At 42.7% G+C, this 23,183-nt stretch overlaps 1 protein-coding gene across 3 annotated transcripts; it reads right to left on the bottom strand.

Moving 5' to 3' along the window:
* Positions 1-295: 295 nt before the first annotated feature.
* Positions 296-21,868, bottom strand: tap1 (transporter 1, ATP-binding cassette, sub-family B (MDR/TAP)). Of its 3 annotated transcripts, none has more exons than XM_061821189.1 (14): positions 21,454-21,868; positions 19,849-19,977; positions 13,287-13,621; positions 11,727-11,958; positions 10,765-10,879; positions 10,563-10,693; positions 9,106-9,311; positions 7,374-7,571; positions 6,044-6,172; positions 5,773-5,967; positions 4,819-4,992; positions 2,390-2,549; positions 1,289-1,425; positions 296-957 (listed from the first exon to the last, which is right to left on the bottom strand). In XM_061821189.1, exons 1-14 carry the CDS (start codon positions 21,734-21,736, stop codon positions 766-768), a joined length of 2,616 nt encoding a protein of 871 aa, XP_061677173.1. In that variant the 5' UTR covers positions 21,737-21,868; the 3' UTR covers positions 296-765. The 3 variants fall into 3 exon arrangements, with proteins under 3 accessions (XP_061677173.1, XP_061677174.1, XP_061677175.1); XM_061821190.1 differs by lacking the exon at positions 19,849-19,977 and adding an exon at positions 18,501-18,631 and having other exon boundaries at positions 21,454-21,593; XM_061821191.1 differs by lacking the exons at positions 19,849-19,977; positions 21,454-21,868 and adding an exon at positions 15,506-15,953.
* Positions 21,869-23,183: the final 1,315 nt, after the last annotated feature.

Below are 23,183 nucleotides of genomic sequence, written 5' to 3'. Positions count from 1 at the left end.
AAAGGTTCCAAAAATGGCAGAATAGGGAGTCAGGACAACTACCCTGCTAGCTCAAGAATAGGGGATAGTTTTTAAAACCACCACAGATACGGGACAAACGACGCGTTTTTGGGGGTTTATGCCCACCTAAGTTTGAGAACGCTGGAAGCACGGACGAGCTATCTGTCAAAAATAAACATTCGTTGCCGTTTAAGTCGCTTATCATAGCAAAGATTAGCATCAAAAGGTTCCAAAAATGGCAGAATAGGGAGTAAGGGCGCAGGAGGGGATTTGAGGATAAAAATGACCATGTGGATAAAATAAATGCATTTATTTATTAAGCGTTTGTTTTCATTAAAGTGGCTGGTGAGATCAGTCGAAAGGGATGTGGACCCACACGCCAAAGGACAATGAATTTGATAACAGAAAAAAACATCACAAAAAAGATGTTTAGGGTTTAAAAAAGACAATTTCTGTGTAAAAGTGAATAAAACAAGTAGAGAGAGGGGGCCATTCACAGACACACTTACGGATAGTCACCACAGTCCTGAGACCAATAGAATAAATTTACAATAGAAAAAAAAACTTCAACCTCTCACCCGTGTTCTCTGACCTCTATGACACACAAGATGGCGGAGTTGGAAGCTTATCCATCCAAACAATGCATACTCAATAATAAAATGGTAAATAGGCTGATGATGCAGCGTCAACATATATGGATGGAATTAAAATACAATTTACAGTATATAGTTTAAAAAGGTCTGCGCTCCACTTGCAGCATCTGCATTATGCCCCCTTTTTCACCAGTCGGGCATAAAGCTCGCTCCTTTCCAACAGCTGGTGGTGGCGGCCCTCCGCCACGACCGCACCCTGGTGGAGGACGACGATGTGGTCGGCCTTCTCCACAACGCTCATCTTGTTGGAGATCAGGAGCACGGAGAAACTGTTGAGGTCCTGGCTCAGTAAAGCTTGGAAGACCTGTGGAAGAGGACGGGCGCGGTACACTTTTCGTGAACTGTGCGTGTCTTTAATCTTTAAATAAAAACAGTGGCTCCATTGATGATTACAGTGTTTTTGACGTTTTATGAAAAATCAGGTTAGGTTTGGTGAAGACTCAAAATTTTCTTCATTCTTTGCAAAAATGAATATGTAAGGTTTTGACGGTTGCAAAGTGTCTGAGTTTTGCAAAATGCATCAATTGTTCCAAACTTGTATGATGTCGACGGCAACATCCCACATCATTATCTTAGACGCAGGATCAGCCAGGAAAAAAAAATGGATGAGATGGTTCTTGCTTCAAGGGTCTTACCTGATGTTCATTTTCAGTGTCCAAGTCGCTGGTTGCGTTGTCGAGGACCAAGACGGTGGGTCGCCTGATTAAAGCTCGGGCGATGGCGATGCGTTGCTTCTGGCCACCAGAGAGCTGTCCCCCTTTCTCACCGGCATCTAGGCAACAAAAATGCAACATTTACCACATCAAACAGGTGGTAGTTATGTGACTTTTCAAAGTTGAAATTTATAAAAATTCAACACATTTTAAAGGTCAAGTGTCGTCCCTATAAACATTCTAAAATAGATATTTTGAAATGAAAACTACATATAACATTATTCACTTCAATGTCTAAACGAAAAAATAAATGTGAGCGGAGAGCGCGTTGTCCAAGTTGCGGAAGAGTCATTCGACATCCAAGTGGTCGGCATATTGGCTGCATCTACTGCCCGTGACATCGCGCCACATTTAGATGATGTGCGGATCACGGCCAAAGCACCCCCCCCCCCGATGCAGCTCCGCGCGGCGGTGATAAAAACAACGCCGCCCACGAGCAAGGAAGACGCCACGGCCAAACCGCCTCCCCCTCCAATCCACTTCCGCAACGGAGATGAGCCACCGCGGCCCCCGCACCGCGACGAGCCTTGTCGACAAGGCCGGTGGCGATTCACAAGGCCTGCGGAGGCCGTCCTTCAGCGGCTGCTGCACGGATAGTACTGTATGATACGGTAGTTATGGTTTCCATCAGAGGGCCGTTATGACTGTGAAACCATAAACATCTTTAACAGCCTCAGCATTTTTACACATGAAATTTATGAATTAGTTTTGGAGTCAGAACTCAAGCGCAATGTTTTTTTTTTCTTTTAAACTATTGTTATTTAGTAGCACAAAAATGCTATCAATACGTCAACCATTTGAAATTTTGGTATAGATTTTAACAACAACCTTGGAAGTTGATCCACATGATTTGCCTTCGCGGGCCACATAATATCTCGCGGCGGGCCACATCCGGCCCCCGGGCCTTGAGTTTGACACCTGTGCTCTAACCAGTTTCCGCCTCATCTCAGCTTCCCTTGGAAAATTTCAAGAAACTTTCCATAACCGTCAAGCCTTTTTGCAACCCAGGTGGTGTGCTGGCACCTGTGTCGTAGTCCTTGGAGAGTCCCGTGATGAAGTCGTGGGCGCTGGCCAACCGGGCGGCCTCGTGCATGTCCTCGTCGCTGGCGTCCGAGCAGCCGTACTTGATGTTCTCCCGCACAGATCGGGCAAACAGCGCACAGTCCTGGCTTACCACCGAGATCTGATGGGAACGGTGGGAATTAAAAAAAAAAAAAAATCAAAAACATTTGACTTTTTGTACTGAAACTGATTTATTTTCTTGCCATCATTCTATTTTTACTCCCTTTATTATGAACACATCTGTGTTTTCTCTTCTTTGTCAAAATAGACTTGTAACTTTTTTTTAAATCCCTGCATATGATGAATGGATATTGAAAAAAAAATGTAAAGAAAGATCTTAGTCAACCACTTTTGAGATGGCTTTCTTGATCGATTGAGCTCCCAGAGAATTAAAAGGTGGAATGGAAACAAGCCAGCATTAATGATTGCACCATCATAATAATAACAGTGATATACAGAGATGCAAGATAATTACTATTCTGATCACTACTAGTCTTAAAAGATGGGAAAAAAGATTGAATGATGTCATTGATTAATGTACTTTGGATCCCACCGTAGTTGGCTACCGTAATTTCCGGCCGAAAAGCCGCGACTTTTTTCATACGCTGTCAACCCTGCGGTTTATGCGGTGACACGGCTAATTTGTAAATTTTTTCTAACTGCCGCATGGGGGCACTCGAGCGGAAAAGGTAAGAGTGAGACCGGTGGAATATATGTGGCGAGGAAGTGGCTTTTACCGGTCTGGCCCTGTTAGCAGCACTGGCGCTAGCGTTTGTGTTAGCGCAACGCTAGCGTCAGCGCGATGCTAGCGTTTGCGTTAAACTCGTGTTTCAATGTGGGTTTCAATGTGGCACTTGCAGCTTTTACACAGCTGTGGCGTATGTATGTACCAAATGGTATTTCCTTTACAAACGTACTGGGTGAGGCTTATAATCAGGTGCGCTCTGTAGGCAGGAAATTACAGTATAGGGGGCACTCGAGCGCAAGAGGTAAGAATGAGACCTGTGGAATATATGTGCCGAGGAAGTGACTTTTACCAGCCATGTTAGTGCTGCGCAAGCGTTAGCGCTGTGCTAGCGTGTTGCTGCTGTGTTACTGGCGTGTCTCAGTGATATTTACCAGTAAGTTTTATTTTAACTGGCACTGTTAGCGCTAGCGCAGTGCTTGGACTTGCATTAGCGCTAGCGCAGCGCTTGCATTAGTTTTAGCGTGGTGCCAGTGTTAGCACTAGCTAACTTCAAATGGTATTTCCTTTACAAACATACTGGGTGAGGCTTATAATCAGGTGCGCTCTGTAGGCAGGAAATTACGGTATGGGGGCACTCGAGCACAAGAGGTAAGAATGAGACCTGTGGAATATATGTGCCGAGGAAGTGACTTTTACCGGCCATGTTAGTGCTGCGCAAGCGTTAGCGCTGTGCTAGCGTGTTGCTGCTGTGTTACTGGCGTGTCTCAGTGATATTTACCAGTAAGTTTTATTTTAACTGGCACTGTTAGCGCTAGCGCAGTGCTTGGACTTGCGTTAGCGCTAGCGCAGCGCTTGCATTAGTTTTAGCGTGGTGCCAGTGTTAGCACTAGCTAACTTCAAATGGTATTTCCTTTACAAACATACTGGGTGAGGCTTATAATCAGGTGCGCTCTGTAGGCAGGAAATTACGGTATGGGGGCACTCGAGCACAAGAGGTAAGAATGAGACCTGTGGAATATATGTGCCGAGGAAGTGACTTTTACCGGCCATGTTAGTGCTGCGCAAGCGTTAGCGCTGTGCTAGCGTGTTGCTGCTGTGTTACTGGCGTGTCTCAGTGATATTTACCAGTAAGCTTTATTTTAACTGGCACTGTTAGCGCTAGCGCAGTGCTTGGACTTGCGTTAGCGCTAGCGCAGCGCTTGCATTAGTTTTAGCGTGGTGCCAGTGTTAGCACTAGCTAACTTCAAATGGTATTTCCTTTACAAACATACTGGGTGAGGCTTATAATCAGGTGCGCTCTGTAGGCAGGAAATTACAGTATAGGGGGCACTCGAGCGCAAGAGGTAAGAATGAGACCTGTGGAATATATGTGCCGAGGAAGTGACTTTTACTGGCCATGTTAGTGCTGCGCAAGCGTTAGCGCTGTGCTAGCGTGTTGCTGCTGTGTTACTGGCGTGTCTCAGTGATATTTACCAGTAAGTTTTATTTTAACGGGCACTGATAGCGCTAGCGCAGTGCTTGCGTTAGCCTTAGCGTGGTGCCAGTGTTAGCACTACCTAACTTCAAATTGTATTTGCTTTACAAATGTACTCGCTGAGGCTTGTAACCAGATGCGCTCTGTAGGCCGGGAATTACGGTAATAAAACTACAATTTTAGCCGTTCAACCCCTTCACTGAATCCGCATAAGTTGGTCCCAGTTACCTTCTGCCGAAGATAAGCATCTTTGTAACTGTCCAGGGGCTTCCCATCCAGGAGGATTTGTCCACCTCGGGGCTGATAAAACCTTTCCAGTAGCCTGACGCAGGTGGACTTCCCAGCTCTGTTGAGCCCCACCAGTGCAGTGATCTTCCCCGGTTTTATCTCCAGGGACACGCCCTGGGACAGAAAGGTCCACAATAGCTTTACAAAAGACAAAGTTTCTTTAACATCCATAAAATTGCGTGATTTAGGATTGTTGAAGGTGGAAAAGTGTCCTTGATGTTTACAAATAAATAATACGTTTGGTCTGTTGTCTATGGAAGTAAATTAGTGCCACCAGGATTTGAATTTGAAATCCCATAGAAAACGGGATTTGAATTTGAAATGTAACGTGATCACATTTTCAATAGTTGTATTTCAGTGTAACTTTTCAATGTTAACGAAGCAACCGGCTACAATTCGCTGTCTGAAATTCAATTGGCTACAATTCGCCGCCGAAAATTCACCGTTTGTGCCACCAGGCAGGGTTACTTCAGGTCACAACCGAACACCCAGCCAATCGCAGTTACGCTTTCTTAGTCACGTGACGTCACATACTATGAAAACGTAACTGGATTGTCTGGCGGCGAATTGTAGACGGTTGAATTGTTACGAATGAAAAGTTATACTGAAATAAAACTATTGAAAATGTGATCACTTTACATTTCAAATTCCAATCCTGGTGGCGCACATTTACTTCCATAGTCGTCGTCAATCTTTACAAAAAAGTACCATAGGTCGTTAAGATTATAAAAGTGTCTGCATGAATTGTTTAGTTATGTGAAGATTCCAAATTGTGGTCAAGCTTAATGAACAAGGCTAAATTCTCATAAATGAAATGAACTCTTTGATGTTTATGAAAAATAGAATTTGTTGATGTATAACGATTCTTGTGACAACGTATCGGTCGTAACAAACCTTGAGTATAACGCTGTCGGGGTCGTTGTTGCCGGAGTAGGAAAACGTGACGTTTTTGAACTGAACGTGTCCCATCAGGTGTTCTGGGGCCAAGGTTCCTTCAGGGGGTACCTGAGGTTTTCGGTCCAGATATTCAAAGATCTTCTCAGAGCCACCGATGGCCTTCTTCACCTCCGGGTAGGATTGCATTAAGGCCTAAGGAATGACATAGGACATGTAATTATTTGTTATTACACCGCATACAATATCTGTCTTTGAATTGATAGCTCACATCCACAACAGAAGCAAATTGAAGCTCGTAGAGAACAAAGGCGACGAGCTCCCCGCTGCTGATCGCCCCCCGGGTCACCATCACGCCTCCGTAGTACAGAATGCACACCTTCATGACCAGAGTGGTCAGCTGGGAACACAAAACAATTTTTTAAAAAAAATGTAAACATTCAATCACGTCTTTGACATTTGTGAAGAACATGAACAAGAAAAAAAGTTTTTGAAGACTCAAATTCGTCTTCAGCAGTCACGAAAACATGTTAGTTTCAATTAAGGATCAATTTCTGAAAATGTATTTTAGGTCACAGGTAGGTGTCAAACTCAAGGACCGGGGGCCACATGCGAGCCACCACTTGATTTTACGTGGCCCGCAAAGGCAAATCGTGTGTATGATTTTTTTGTTCAAATTTGAATCAAAATTTCAAACTGTCATATCATAAATGATGACGTTGAGTTATTGCAAGCCTTTTTGTGTTACCAAACATCAACAATAGTTGAAAACCCCGTTACCCTTGATTTTTGACATTTATGAAGAACACGAACAAGAAGAACGTGTTTTTTTGAAGACTCAAATTAGTCTGCAGCAGTTACGAAAACATGTTAGTTTCACTAAAGGATCAATTTTCTGAAGTTTCTGAAAATTTACTTTCGGTCACTGGTGTCAAATGCAAGGCCCGGGGGCCGGATGCGGCCCACCACATGATTTTATGTGGTCCGCGAAGGCAAATCGTGTGATCTTCGTGGTTTCAGTCATAATGGCCCTCTGACAGAAACCGTAACTACAGCGTGACCCACGATAAAACTGAGTTTGACACCCCTGGTTTAGGTTGTTGAAGATTCAAAAGCATGTATTTTAAGGTTTAGCAAAGTCTTTTGTATTCCATTTTATATTGTTACAATCAATGAAGACTAAAAATGCCACGGATGTTTACGAAAAAAAATCTCAGAACATTCAAAATTGTCTCTGATTTTTATGGAAACTCAAAAGTTAGGTTCACTGAGAACTTCGATCTTTAAAATAAGGTCTACATAACTGTCTTTGCTGTTGACCAAAAATATGTTAGGTATGTAGATGTCTTTTTTATCGACACAAAAAAATAAATAATAATAATAATAATAAACAAACTAAGTTTTTGGAAGACTCAGATATTTTTTTTTATGTTTAATCATTGCTAGTCTTCCCAGTTAACATGGATTTTTTTTTAAGTTCTTTAAAGCTGTCAGTGGTCGTGTTATGTTTGTGGAAACCTCAAAATTGTCTTTGTTGTTTACGAAAACATGCACTTAAGCCTCGTTGAAAGGGGTCAAAAACTGGAAGGCGGGATCCTCACGCTGTTGGCCGAAGTGGTGGCGGCGTACATCACCGATTCCATCTTGTTCAGGGCGTACAATTCCTCCATGCACCGCGTGTAGCGTTCCGTCTCGCCGTCCTCATTGGCAAAACTCTTCACAGTCTTGATGCAGGAGAAGGTTTCTGTGGCCACCTGGTTGGCCTTTGCCAAAGACTCTTGAACCTTCACTGATAATGCCTACAAAAGGTGGGAAAACAGAAAAATCAAGACACTGGCGTTTCAGGTATAGAAGGTTAGGGTACTGTCTTTGATCTTTACGAAAACATGCGTTAGCTTCAATCGAGAATGATTAGTGATTGATGTTGAGGGAAAAACACTTTAGCGTCACTGAAGACTAAATTCTGTTCCATCTTCTTGAAAACAGTTTCATCAAGATTATTGAGGACTCCGAATTTTCTTCAATCTTTACAAAAACGTATGTAAGGTTGAATGGATGAGCTGTCTTTGAATTTTATGCAAACATTACGTTTGTTGAACGTTTAAAGGGCAATTCCGGTGGTTTGGATCAACAATGTATCCAGTAGGTTATGTAATATGTATTCTATCTTGACAATGTGATGGTAAATCCTCTTTCATTTAATGCTCTTTTGAGAAGATTTTTATCGACAATTAAGATTTTTCAGGTCACATGACATAGTCACATGGCCTACGTGCGCGGATGTGACGTATGAGGTGCCGCACCAAAGGCCTGATGACACGGGACGCCATTATGCCCAGCGGTGATTTCTCCGATTTATCTTCATCTGATTAATAAAGAGCATTATCGGTTGATCGGGAGGACGAAGGAATACTTCCGTACAGAATTGAACCTGTGGCTGTAAATAATGTTGAATATTCGGATGGTTCTTCGGATGCGAATGACGCGGAGTCTGACGAGTGAGCTCCGCCAAGCGGCAGGGCCGTGAGTGCCGGGGCTCGGGGAACTCGCTCACGGCCCCGCCGCTTGGCGGAGCTCACTCGTCCGACTCCGCGTCATTCCCCCCAAAGAACCATCCGAATATTCAACATTATTTACAGCCGGAGCTCGCTCGTGGCCCCGCGGACTCCGCGTCATTCCCATCCGAATATTTAACACAGGTTCAAATCTGTATGGAAGTATTCCTCTATCTTCCCGATCAACCGATACTGCTATTTTTTCATCAGATGAGGATAAATCCGAGTAATTGGCGCTGGGCATAGTGGTGTCCCATGTAATCGAACCTTTGGTGCAACACGTACTACGTCGCATCCGCGCACGTAGGTCGTGTGACTCGCGAAAATGTCAGCGCCCCTAAAAATTCGGAATTGTCGATAAAAATCTTCTCAAAACACTATTAAATGAGAGAGGATTTAACATCATATTGTCAAAATTGAGTACGTATTACATGACCTGTTGGATACATTGTTAATGCAAACCACTATATTTTCCCTTTAATAATGATCATTGGACAAGTTATAAAGTACTGTTTTATAAAAACATCCTGCTCGTCTGTTTGAGGTTCAAAAATGTCTGTTATTGGTGACGCCTACTCATTATCCTCAATATTAGTAGAATACATACAGTACACCAGGCTCACTGAGGATTCAAATTTATCCTACAGGTTTTTGCTTAAAACAAAGTTTGTTGATTTTCATACAAATTACACTGTATTTGCTCTGACTCCGAAGCACGTGTATATATATATATATATATATATGTATATTCCGTTTTACGCTCGTTGTGGTGTGCTACCTGGTGGAAGTGTGCGGTTAACTTCGGCACAACCCAAATGACGGGCAACCCCAAGGACGTGAGCAGGGACATTTTCCAGGACTGCTTGACCATGAAGTAGAAGAGGAAGACCACGCGGCCCGTGTACCACATGAGGAGGCTCAGCTTCTCGCTCAGCGCCTCGCTCATGGTGTTGGTATCCGTGGTGATGCGAGACACCAGCTCACCTGGAACGACACAATACAACGATACCTCACGTTTCTATCATCTAGAATTCTGACCCCGAAAGACCTTTTAGTCCACCTCCACTCCATGTATTATCCTGAATCAGATGCACCTGTGTGAGGTCGTGAGCTGCATAAAGACACCTGTCCACCCCATACAATCAGTAAGACTCAAACTTGTAATATGGCCGAGACCAAAGAACTGTCCAAAGACACCAGCGACAAAATTAAACAACGCCACACGGCTGGATAGGGCTACGGAGAAATTGCTAAGCAGCGTGGTGAAAAAAGGTCCACTGTTGGAGCAATCATTAGAAAATGGAAGAACCTAAATATGATGGTCAATCTCAACCGGAGTGGACCCCCGTGCAAGATACCACCTCGTGGGGTCTCAATGATCCTTGGAAAATTAGCCCAGGACTACGCGACAGGACTTGGTGAATGACCTGAAAAGAGCTGGGACCACCGTTTCCAAGGTGACTGTTGGTAATACACTAAGAAGTCATGGTTTGAAATCATGCATGGCACAGAAGGTTCCCCTGCTTAAACCAGCACATGTCAAGGCCCGTCTTAAGTTTGCCGATGACCATTTGGATGATACAGAGGAGACATGGGAGAAGGTTTTGTGGTCAAATGAGACCAAAATTTCAACTTTTTGGTCATAATTCCACAAACCGTGTTTGGAGGAAGACAAATGATGAGTTCCATCCCAAGAACACCATCCCTACTGTGAAGCAATGGGGGTGGTAGCATCGTGCTTTGGGGGTGTTTTTCTGCACATGGGACAGAACGACTGCACTGTATTAAGGAGAGGATGATCGTGGCCATGTATTGTGAGATTTTGGGAAACAACCTCTTTCCCCCAGTCAGAGCGTTAAAGATTGGCTGTGGCTGGGTCTTTCAACATGACAATGACCCAAACCACACAGCCAGGAAAACCAAGGAGTGGGTCCATAAGAAGCATATAAAGGTTCTGTGGTGGCCTAAACCCAATTGAAAATCTTTGGAGGGAGCTGAAACTCCGTGTTTCTCAGCGACAGCCCAGAAACCTATCTGATCTAGCGAAGATCTGTGTGGAGGAGTGGGCCAAAATCCCTCCTGCAGTTTGTGCAAACCTGGTGAACGACTACAGGAAACGTTTGACCTATGTAATTACAAACAAATGGTACTGTACCAAATATTAACATTGGTTTTCTCAGGTGTTCAAATACTTATTTTCTTCACTGTAACTGTAAACCTTGTGTTAACATTAACCTGTGGGGGTGGCGTCAAAGAAAGCGATCTCCTGGTTGAGTATGGCCTGCAACACATCTCCCTGCACCGCCGTGTGAATGTGACTCATGGTAGCGTTGTACATCAGGTCCCCGATGAACTCCAACACCCCACTGGAACAGAACACGAGGAACATCTCTTCAAAATGTACACGCACAAATGTTATAAAATTCCAAATGTCTACCTGACAAGTGTCATGACTGCAATCATTGTGATGGCCTCTGTGAAAACGTCAGGCTTCTCCTGGTTCTGGATCCAGTCTGTAATCTGACCCATGTACAGGGGGACCGCCATTTCACCTGAAAACACGACGACGTATGTTTGATTCTGTTTACAACCTTAATGGACAGAATTTCTATTAGCTGAGGAGCCATTTGGAGGCATGGCATCTGTGCTTTTGGATATGGTTCTGTTGGTTTCATCAAGACACTACCTTCAGCTCTCGCTGGAGCGCTTCACAGCTCAGTGGGTTAGGATAAGAATCAGCACCTCCAAATCTGAGGCCAGGGTCCTCTGTCAGAAAGGGTTAGAGTTTCGGGAAGAAGATCCTTCCCAAAGTAGAGGAATTTAAGTATCTTGGGGTGTTGTTCACAAGTGACAGAAGAATGGCGCGGGAGATCAACAACCACATTGATGCAGTATCTGCAGTCATGTGAACTCTGTATTGGTATGTCCAGGTGAAGAAAGAGCTGAGTCAAATGGCCAAAATGAGTTTCCTCTTTAGCGCTCGGGTGAGAAACTCAGTCCTCTGGGAATGGCTGATTCCGGCAATCCTCTGCATCGGAAGGAGCCAAACACGGTACCTCTGGGATGTGGTTGGGTGTTTTGGGCATATCCCACCGGAAGGAAGCCCCAGGGAAGACCCAGGGCATGTTGGAGAGACTGTCTCTCGGCACGCCAGGGAAAGTCTCTGGAACTTCCCATGAGAGCTAGGCAAAGTGACTCGTGAAATGAAAGTGCAAGCTTTTCTGCTTCGGTTTTTGCCCCTGCCACCCCACCCCAGGAAAAGCAAAATAGCATCCATGGATGAATCGTGTACAGTACGTTCGGTTAATTGTACATTAAATTGTCTTCAATATTTCCGAAACCACATACATCAGATTTGTTTACGACTCAGAACTGTCTTGGTTGAATAAAATAACTTACAGAAGGAAGAGAGCCCCACGAGAAGCAACACGACCGCAAAGTAGCCAAGGTGAGGCCGCATGAATCCAAGCAATCTCCTCAGAGATGAGGTGGTGCCGTTTTTAGGCTTCTGGTCTTTGCAGCTCGGCCTCCACGCAGACATCACAAAGTGAGACAAAGACAGCACCATAGACTGGACGTACTGAGTCCAGTAGATCCACGACACCACCATCACCAGGTAGCCCTGAAAAACCTGCACAAATATTCTGATTTTCAGCCTCTTTCGCACGCTAGACTCTCAGTATCTAAAGTCCCAGGATCCTGTAGTTCTTAGTACTTACAGAAAAGGAATTTCACTAACCAAGCACTGACGGTTCCTCGAACTTTAAGGCGGCACGTGGCTTTAGTTTCAAGAACGCCAATGCAGTTCAATGCCAGGTTATACCTAAAGATCCAGGAACCTTTAGTTCTTGGTACTTGCACATCCTTTCGACTCTAAGTTCCAGGAAACTTTAGTTTTACTTTAATTTGGAGTTCCTTTGCACCAAAACATCTAGGAACATTTAGTTTCAGATACTTGCAATTACTTTTCACCTAAGCTTCCTGGAAACGTTAGTTCTAGGTCCTTGGATTGCCTTTCCACCTCAGGTTCCAGAAATGTGCAGTACTTTGCACTTAAAATTCCAGAAGTTTTTGTTCTTGGTATTTGTAGGAAGGGAACTGCATTTCTGCCACAATTTCAAAGAACATTTACCGTAATTTCCAGCCTATAAGCCGTGACTTTTTTCACACGCTTTCAACCTTGCGATTTATGCAGTGATGCATCAAATTTGTGCATTTTTTTCTAACGGCTGCAAGGGGGCACTCAAGCGGAAAAGGTAATCGTGAGACCGGTGGAATGTATGTGCCGAAGAAGTGACATTTACCGGTATGTTTTTATATTTTAACCGACCCTGTTAGCACTGTGCTAGCGTTAGCACTGTACTAGCATGTTGCTGCTGTGTTACTGCCGTATCTCAGTGATTTTTACTGGTATATTTTTTTTTAACCGGCCCTGTTAGCGTCGCGCCATTGTTAGCGCCGCGCTAGCGTGTTGTTGCTGTGTTACTGCCGAGTGTTAGTCATTTAGGTATGTTTTTTTTTTTAAACCGGCCATGTTAGTGCTGTGCTACTGTGTTACAACTACTACTACTACTACTCTTTTTTTTTTTTTTTTTTTTTTACCAGTATGTTTTTTTTCATTCCAGCCCTGTTCGTGCTACCGTTTTGTTGTTATGTTAAGCTATGCTAAGGTATTAAAACTTTGTAAACTCTTTCTGTGTACTGTCTTTCTTTGTAAATATCGTGTTTCAATGTGGGCACTTGCGGCTTTTACAGAGTTGCGGCTTATGTATGTACCAAATGGTATTTCCTTTACAAATGTGCTGGGTGAGGCTTGTAATCGGGTGCGCTCTGTAGGCTGGAAATTACGGTAGCTCTAGGAACTTGCAGTTCTTTTCCACCTTAACTCAACATTTGTGGGACTTTAGGTGTGAAAATGACTATGACTTCAGTTTTTAGTTGTAAAAGTGTATTTCTCACCCTTTCCCAGGAGTGCCACGCCCACATCTCCTCCTCCGCTCCCCAGCCCAGAGCGCGGAGAAGCGTCACGTAAACCGGGAGGTGCAAGCACAGGACCAGGACGCTCTGGAGACTTCCGAACCCCCCGGCCCACGAGGGACCTCTGGGCGGGAGCAACAAGAGGAGGAGGAGGAGGAGGACAGCCCGGATCAGCTCTCCCGTCCACATGGCGGTGAGCGGCGGGCATGGAATGGAGAAGTGTGGCGAGAGCTGCAGGGAACGCAAGCCCCTCAGGATGCACACGTCCACACACGTAAACAGCAACGGGAAGAAAAAGGTGCTCGCTCTCGACATATCTGTACACACAAGAGCTCATCATAAGTCCAATTAACGCTGCATGTTTTTGGGATGTGGGAGGAAACCGGAGTGCCCGGAGGAAACCCACGCAGGCACGGGGGAGAACATGGAAACTCCACACAGGCGGGTCCGAGATTGAACCCGCGACCTCAGAACTGTGAGCCCAACATTTTCCAGCTGGAACCACCGTGCCGCCTTACATTGTCTTATCATTATAAATCTGTCTACCTGCATTATATCATAAAGGGCCATCGAATTTGACAGAAGTGGCTACCCAGAAACATTATTGTTTTGTTAACGAGCTCCAATCGCTGTATTATGAGTTATCAGTATTATTGTCATTTATATTATCATTAGTATTGATACAGGAACATATTTTGTATATATTACTCCAAAATCTTACATTGGATTACTGTATTAAAGAGCATTCTTTAATCAAATGTAAAAACAAATAACATTAGCGATTGTTTTTATAGTTGTATCCTATAGAAAAATGATTTGGTTGTATTCCTAATAAGATAAAATAATTTTCAGATGACTTTTTACTTATCATTATCGTGTGAGTACATTGGTAAATATCCAAATAAAGATAAAATATTTGTATTTTGATGCTTTATAATGATGATGATGATAATTATTATTGCAGAAAATTATTACATTGTATTTTTGCTGTATTGAAGAGCATTCTTTAATCAAATATAAAAACAAATAACATTGGAGATTGTTTTTATAGTTGTATCCGATGGGAAAAATATTTGGTTGTATTCTTAATCAGATAAAATAATTTTCACATGACTTTTTCTTGATCATTAATGTTTGAGTATATTAGTAAATATCAAAATTATTAAGATCAAATATTTGTATTTTGATGCTTTACAATTATTATTTCAGAAAATTATTAAACTTTATTTTTGTAATAACATATTTTGCACATTTATTGTATGACATTAAAAAAATAGATTTCAAAGACTCCTATTTGAATTTTGGTGGACATTTGTACATTGCGTGTGTGGTGTTTTTTTTGTATTTTTAATAACCTTTATTATTTTAAAAAAATCATTTTATTGCACTTCTTTCTTCTTTCATGCGTGGCTTTCCTTCGGCTTCCTCCCACATCCCAAAAACATGATTTGGAGACTCTAAATTGCCCATAGGTTGAATGCGACTGCGAATGGAAGTGAGCTGGGATAGGCTCCAGCACTCCCTGTGACCCTCGTGAGGATAAGCAGTGAAGGAAATGGATGGATGGCCGGATTATCATTTATTCTATCAGCAATTTTGTTACCAATGTATTTGATTGTATTTAGTATGAATAATTATATTATCAAGAGCATGAAATAATTTTATTATCTGTAGTAACATGTGACATTAATTGTTATTAATGCCTGTCAAGACATTAAAATATATTTTAAGTATTTATGTGGCGAATGGGTCAAACAATGCTGTTCATTCAACTTCTCGCTGTTGAACAGCAAGTTGTGAAAACAAAAATAATAATAATAAATTCAACAAAGGTTAAAGTGCACATTAGTTTCATCAAGAAATGTCATCCCAAAGCCAAATATCTCGACCTTATTGTGAGTCGTGTATACTCGGGTAGAACTTTAGTTGAGGACAGTGCAATGCTTCTCGTTTTGTTTTTTTTTTAACCGCAGTAATTTGAAGGGATTTTCACTGCACGTCCATTTTCATTTTCACTTTGGCTTGTCCGCCACACACGCATAGTCGAAGCACATATTCACATCGTATTCAAAATTTCACATTATTATCACACGCATGAACAGCGCTTACGGAAATATAATCACGGTAAAAAAAAAAAAACATGAAAAAGAATATCCTTGTTAAAACGCAACACTTTCACTTGTGTGCTGTCGTCCACTTACTTTACGTTGCCTGTCAAACCTGTCCTGTCAAAAAAAAAAAAAAAAAAAACGAAAAGGAAAATGTCTTCCAAGGATTAAACCCACAATCTTCTCGTTTTGATTTAATAAATAAATGTGAATTCAGGAATTAAAAAAGGAAGAAAGGAAGCAATTTTCAAGCGACCGACTGTCTTCGTTTTCAAGTTTGAAGAACGAAAGTAAAAAGGGGACATGGCACGTCGGGGGCCGGGTGGGGACGGCAACTCCACTAGGTCAGATGACGTGACACGAAAAGGCGATTCGTTTTCTAAAAGTCAACTATGAATGTAAAGATATTTTTGAAAACAATTAACATGTTTTCGCTATAAAAGTAGCGTGTATTTGAAACCTCGAAACCATTATTATTACAATATAACAAATTACAGTATAGAGCAGATAGATAGATAGATAGATATAGATTGATAGATATACACACACATTAACTCCACTCAGTGTGTGTGTACGTGTTTTATGGTTGGTTGGTTATTGTATAACATTTGGAATTTTGCCTAAAAATCGCACAGTTTCAAAATGTTACTTAAAATCGCAAAGTTTGTCGTAGTTTTAGTTTGCTGTTTTTTGGCGTATTTCTAAATTGTTACACTTGCATGACATATACAATGTTACTTAAAAACATTGCGGATTTAATAAAGGGGATATGAGAAGGGTTATGACTGGATATGAATTTTACAGTGAATATACTGAAGATGCTCTGTGTATGTGTGCATTCTTGAAGGATTTTTTTTTTTAATGAATGGCTGGTATATGGCAAAGAGGGAAGATTTTAAGGCGCTCTGAATACTTTCTGTACCTAGTGTAAATACAATAATTCATCATTTCATTGTATGCACAACATATAATGACAATAAAGGCTTTTTACTTGATTTGATTTGATAAAATCAGTGGTGCAAGTATAGAGCCTTGGGGTACACCATTGAAGCCCAGTGAGCCCATTAACATTGAAATCATTTCCTTGAAATACAAATTCTATACTGCAGTAAAGCACAAGTACTTAGGTGTAAATGAAAGAAGAAACAAGTAATTTTTGAATAAAATTATCTTTTAAAACAATTTTTTCGTTAACACTTTTTTTTTTTTTTTTTTGCTGATGCATTTGACATTGTGAGTCACAGACGCTCTATTCTTCTGCACACAGTGGCAGGAAGTCGTCCAGATATCCGCAAGGGCCTCCGGGAAACAAAAAAAAAAAAAGAAAAGAAAGAAACAAAAAAGGTCTGGCGAACAATGTGGAGCGGGTGGTTCTTTGAGACGAAGAAGGCGCTGTTGCGGTTCTTGGCCGAATGCTCCGTCAAGAACTGGAACTGGATTGGTAGAAGTTTCGAGAGGTAGTCAGGAGATGGATGACTTGAAGATCACGATGTGGACTCTGCATTTCTTTCTACTCGGACTGTACTGCACCAGGCGAGGTAACGATAAGGAAAATCTGTTTCTATTCTGTATATGTCATGCAATGCAATGTGTTTATAATATTTTGGTCACGGGCCGCATTGTAGTTATTGTTTCCCTCACAAGGTCTGTTATGATTGTGACACCATAAAAAAAATAATCAAGGGTAATAGATTTTTCAACTATTGTTCGCGTTTGTTACCACAAAAATGCTTGGAGCAACTGAATGTTATCCATCCATCCATTTTCTTTGTCGCTTATCCTCACGAGGGTGCTGGAGCCTATCCCAGCTGTTGACGGGCAGGAGGCGGGGTACACCCCGAACCGGTCGCCAGACAATCGCAGGGCACATGGAGACAAACAGCTGCAGTCACAAGCACACCTACGGGCAATTTAGTGTCCAATTAATGTTGCATGTTTTTTGGGATGTGGGAGGAAACCGGAGTGCTCGGAGGAAACCCACGCAAGCACGGGGAGGACATGCAAACTCCACATAGGCGGGGCCGGGATCGAACCCGGGAAATCAGAACTGTGAGGCTAACGCTTTTACCAGCTGACCCACCGTGCCACTCTGGATGTTATCATTTATTGTATATGACAATTGGAAATTTTGGTACAGATTTTCACAAGAATCATGGAAGTTGACACACTGGATTTGCCTTTGCGGGCCACGTAAAATCATGTAGCGGGCCAGATCCCGCCCACGGGCCTTGAGTTTGACAACGGTGGTCTATAATGTGGGGCAGGGGTTTTACATTTTGATATTTAAAAGGGGCGGCAAGGTGGATCAGCCGTAAAGGGTTGGCCTCACAGTTCTGGGGTCCCGGGTTCAATCCCGGACCCGCCTGTGTGGAGTTTACATGTTCTCCTCGTGCCTGCGTGGGTTTTCTCCAGGCACTCCGGTTTCCTCCCACATCCCAAAAACATGCAACATTAATCGGACACTCTAAATTGTCCCTCGGTGCGATTGTGAGTGCGGCTGTTTGTCTCCATGTGCCCTGCGGTTCGGGGTGTACCCCGCCTCCTGCCCGTTGACAGCTGGGATAGGCTCCAGTACTCCTCACAACCCTCATGAGGATAAGCGGCTAAGAAAATGGATGGATGGGTATTTAAAAGTTGATGAATGGTTGAATTGATGCATGGGTGTAATAATGTTGGGTTGATGGACGAATGTGGAAAATGCTCACTGAAATTATAGCTGAAAACAGCAACATAAAATGTCATGAAAGAACACAAAGGTCATATTTTCCCATCATGCCATAGAAGATTTTTGAGGTACGGAATGACTCAACACAAAAACGCTAACTATGCAGCTACAAGTGGTACAGTCCAACCTCCAAAGTTGCAATTGCCAAAAGTTAAAAAAAAAAAAAAAAAAAATCAGTTCAACCTGGAATCAGTGTAAAAATATTGTATTAGGCAGCGGAGTACAGTATGATTTACGTCACTGGTGTAATTTGAACTTCACTCTTTTCTGATGACGTCGTGTGTTTGCGGTGTCACGCCCACCTGCCAGGCGCCACTGTCCCTCTCCATCACATACCCGGTCGCCCAGACGACCAACTCTGACCGTTATATCCAGCGCCGGCTCCGTTTCCTGGAAACTTCCTGTTGATGGCGGGTCCCACTGGCCTCACTTCCTGTTCCCATTTAACGCGTAAACATCAGGAAGCGTTTGTCGCAGTTCGAACTGCATTCAGGCTGAAAAACAATGAGACAATTATTTATGTCACCCAAGCAGATGGTGCGATTACAACTATTACTGTATTACAATACAGAATATGGCCTTAAAATATAATCTTATGCTTTCATAATTTTTCTTTTATCAAAATATTCTTTTTATTGATAGTTTCCCCTGAGCGTATAGAAAAAGCAACAACAACAACAAAATGCCAATGACTCATTAGAACATCCATCCATCCATTTTTTTAGCCGCTTATCCTCACAAGTGTCACGGGGAGTGCTGGAGCCTATTCCAGCTGTCAACGGGCAGGAGGCGGGGTACACCCTGAACCGGTCGCCAGCCAACCGCAGGGCACATAGAGACAAACAGCCGCACTCACAATCACATACAATATCTATAGATTTGAAATATTTGTTTTATTTTGAAATTCTCATTTTATTATTTAAAATATTTAAAGCTCATTATGTATCATTTGACCATCCAACCATCCATTTTATTTTTTGGAGCATAATTTGATTTGAATTGAAAATTTGATCATATAATTTCATTTTGATTTGTTGATTTTTTTTGGTTTACTTTGCCAAACTATTTTATTTTTAACATTTTAAAATTCAACAATATTTTAACATTTTAATTTTTAAGTATCTACAGATTTTAAATATTTGTTTCATTTTAAAATTCTCATTTTATTATTTAAAATATTTAAAGCTCATTATGTATCATTAGAACATTCATCCATTTTATTTGCAGCTTATCCTCACAAGGGTCGCGCTGGAGCCTATCCCAGGTGTCAACGGGCAGGAGGCGGGGTACACCCTGAACTGGTCGCAAGCCGATCGCAGGGCACATGGAGACAAACAGCCGCACTCGCAATCCCACCTAGGGGCAATTTAGAGCGTCCAATTAATGTTGCATGTTTTTGGGATGTGGGAGGAAACCGGAGCGCCTGGAGAAAACCCACTCAGGCACGGGGAGAACATACCAACTCCACACAGGCAGGTCCAGGATCGAACCCGGCACCTCAGAACTGTGAGGCCAACACTTTAGCAGCTGTTCCACCGTGCCGCCCACTATGAAAAAGCATTTCACAATTTGCAGCTATGTTGTTAGTGTAAGCTGTGCACATCAGCAAGGAGGTATTTTGAAGTACCAAAAAAAAAAAAAAAAAAAAAATCCTTCCTGTCCTTGCAAATAAACTTGAATCAAGTGATAAAATGGTGTAAAGGCCACGTACCATATGTCGAATTTTTGTGTGCCCGCAGTGGCGTCCAGCGACCCCTGGGGTCAGTGTCCCGCCAGCAGAAAGTGCAAAGACAAGTTTCGGGACGGGTCATGTGACAGGGAGTGCGTCGAGCCCGAGTGCCTGCGGGATGGAATGGACTGCCTCAAGGACAGGGGACACTGCAAGTGAGACGCTCTTTCCTCACATCACACATACAAACTGTTCTGCACAAAATTACTTCCATGAGTAGAATGCTTTAGTTGATATAGTTTTTGTATTTTATATTTTTTGAAGTATTTATTTATTTTGAATATTATTTTAATGTTTGGATTATTTTTTATTCAGTTTATTCACAAATTGTTACTATATTTTTCATTTACTTTGCCAAATTATTTTATTTTCAACACATGCATTTGATATTTAAATATCTATAGATTTGAAATATTTGTTTCATTTTAAATTCTTATTTTGTTTAAAATATTTAAAGCTTATTGTGTCTATTGTCTTTTATATATTTTACAACTAACAATCGTTTGCATCCGCATTTTAATGCGAGGTGCACTGGGCGAAAGAAAAAACTTATTTTCCATTGCCCTACATTTAGCATGTTAAATATATGTATTCAAAAAGCTCAACTCAATCAAACTCTTGATATGATTAACTGATTGACAAGAAAGGAATAGGCGAGCATTAATTTTTTTCGTAGGTTGCAACCTATTTAAATTCATTGTCTTAATTGAATATTTTGATTGAATTTAATTTTATTTATTTTTTATTATATATTAAAAAAATTTTTTGCATATCCCTCGCACTAATACTTTTTTGTTAAATTTTATTTTTAATTGTGTGTCATTTTATGTAATTATTTTGGGATTGTTTTTAATTTATTGACAAAAAAGAACAAGCAAGCATTAATTTTTCCCTTGGGTCCACAGTTCGCTGGTTCCAGTATCGTCTAGCTAACAAATGTGACCCTCTTTGCCCCCCAGCCCGGGCCACATCCCTTACTGCCGCAACCATTACGCCAATTCTCAGTGCGACAAGGGCTGCGACAGCGCCGCCTGCGGGTGGGACGGCGGCGACTGCTCGGCCCACCAGAGCCCCCTGTGGGCCAAAGGGACCCTGGTGGTGCACGCCGCCATCCCGCACAAAGGGGGCACCTTCGCCAACGCGTCGCTGCTGTGGGCGCTCAGTGTCCTGCTGCGAACCCCCCTGGCCCTGAGGGGCTTTGCACCGCTGGCCGTCGACAGGGGCTTGTTCGACTTTGACCCCCAGCAGCTCGTGAACCTGCTGGCCAAGCCGTCGGCGGGCGACTCCAACGGGTAAGCACACCAAAAAATTGGATGAGGGAAAAATAGAGGACAACCCCGTAGTCCTTTTGCAGTGGATCAGTCTTTTCCCACAAATTCATAATTTGTGACTTATGAATTTGAGGAACCAACCCTCCTTTAGTCATTGAAAAACTGTAATTGCTTAGGTTTCATCTTCTGGCACATTGTTGTTGTTTTGTATAAAAATCCCACAAAAAAAACATGGTGATACCGATACTAATTGATACCACCTCATGACAGAAAAATATGATACAACGCGTTATCGATATTTTGTCCTACCCCTTACCATCTCCAGATCCCTTGTTTTTCTCCAAGTGGACAACCGTCCATGCTCCCGCCAGCCCGCGACCTGCTTTCCTCACGCCACCGAAGCGGCCAGCTTCCTGCGGGCTGTCACTTCCCGCAGCTCCGCCGCCTACCTCGCGGCTCATCCGGCGCTGCCCGAGCTGAAAGCCGTCGTCGCCATTCGAGGAGTCCAGGACGAAATAGGGAACCGTGACGAGCAGGAAGGGAACGGCGCCGGGAAACAGGAAGTCGAAAGTAACGTGGAACGCCGTTTTCCTAAACATACATCAAATTTGGTAGCAGTCGAAGTAAACCTTCAAAGTAAAATGGTGCACTTTCAAGAGGGTTTTCTTAAGAATTTTTGTGGGTCTGCACTTAAAAGATATTGTCGAAGACAAAGAAGAGGAGGAAACCGGATCCAGCGTCAGAAGAAAAAGAGGAATGCACAGAGCCTACAACTGAGTGTAGGGACTTTGGATGTTGGGACTATGACAGGAAAAGCTCAGGAGTTGGTTAACATGATTAGGAGAAAGGTTGATATTCTGTGCATCCAAGAGAGCAGGTGGAAAGGTAGTAAGGCTAGAAGTTTGGGAGCAGGGTTTAAATTATTCTACCACGGAGTAGATGGGAAGAGAAATGGAGTAAGGGTTATTTTAAAGGAAGAGCTGGTTAAGAATGTCTTGGAGGTGAAAAGAGTATCAGATCGAGTTATGAGACTAAAATTTGAAATTGAGGGTGTTATGTATGATGTGGTTAGCGGCTTTGCCCCACAGGTAGGATGTGACCTAGAGTTGAAAGAGAAATTCTGGAAGGAACTAGATGAAGTAGTTCTGAGCATCCCAGACAGCGAGAGAGTGGTGATTGGTGCAGATTGTAATGGACATATTGGTAAAGGAAACAGGGGCGATGAAGAAGTGATGGGTAAGTACGGCATCCAGGAAAGGAACTTTGAAGGGCAGATGGTGGTGGACTTTGCAAAAAGGACGGAGATGGCTGTAGTGAACACTTATTTCCAGAAGAGGGAGGAACATATAGTGACCTACAAGAGCGGAGGTAGAACCACGCAGGCGGATTATATTTTGTGCAGACGATGTAATCTGAAGGAGGTTACTGACTGTAAAGTAGTGGTAGGGGAGAGTGTAGCTCGACAGCATAGGATGGTAGTATGTAGGATGATTCTGGTGGTGGGTAGGAAGATTAAGAAGACAAAGGTAGAGCAGAGAACCATGTGGTGGAAGCTGAGAAAGGAAGAATGTTGTGCGGCCTTCCGGAAAGAGGTGAGACAGGCTCTCGATGGACAACCGAAGCTCCCGGAAGACTGGACGACGACAGCCAGTGATCAGAGAGACAGGCAGGAGAGTACTTGGTGTGTCATCTGGTAGGAAAGGGGAGAAGGAGACTTGGTGGTGGAACCCCAAAATACAGGGAGTCATACAAGGAAAGAGATTAGCGAAGAAGAAGTGGGATACTGAGAGGACTGAGGAGAGGCGAAAGAAGTACATCGAGATGCGACGTAGGGCAAAGGTAGAGGTGGCAAAGGCTAAACAAGAGGCATATGAAGACATTTACACCAGGTTGGACACGAAAGAAGGAGAAAAGGATCTCTACAGGTTGGCCAGACAGAGGGATAGAGATGGGAAGGATGTGCAGCAGGTAGGGTGATTAAGGATAGAGATGGAAATGTGTTGACTGGTGCCGGTAGTGTGCTAAATAGATGGAAAGAATACTTTG

The sequence above is a fragment of the Syngnathoides biaculeatus genome, chromosome 5 (assembly GCF_019802595.1).
Source record: "Syngnathoides biaculeatus isolate LvHL_M chromosome 5, ASM1980259v1, whole genome shotgun sequence".
Classification (NCBI taxonomy): Eukaryota; Metazoa; Chordata; class Actinopteri; order Syngnathiformes; family Syngnathidae; genus Syngnathoides; species Syngnathoides biaculeatus.
The sequence above is the reverse complement of the archived record's forward strand: the minus strand, read 5'-3'. Positions and strand labels throughout refer to the sequence as shown.

What these genes read in the sequence shown, in the direction of transcription:
- tap1 (XM_061821189.1), bottom strand. Translation starts at nt 21,736, where the DNA reads ATGTTTAGGAAAACGGCGTTCCACGTTACTTTCGACTTCCTGTTTCCC. An exon ending in CTTTGACGCCACCCCCACAG is followed by an intron (nt 9,312 to 10,562) that starts GTTAATGTTAAC and finishes GTGTCGTTCCAG; the next exon opens with GTGAGCTGGTGTCTCGCATC. An exon ending in CCGACAGCGTTATACTCAAG is followed by an intron (nt 4,993 to 5,772) that starts GTTTGTTACGAC and finishes TTTCTGTCCCAG; the next exon opens with GGCGTGTCCCTGGAGATAAA.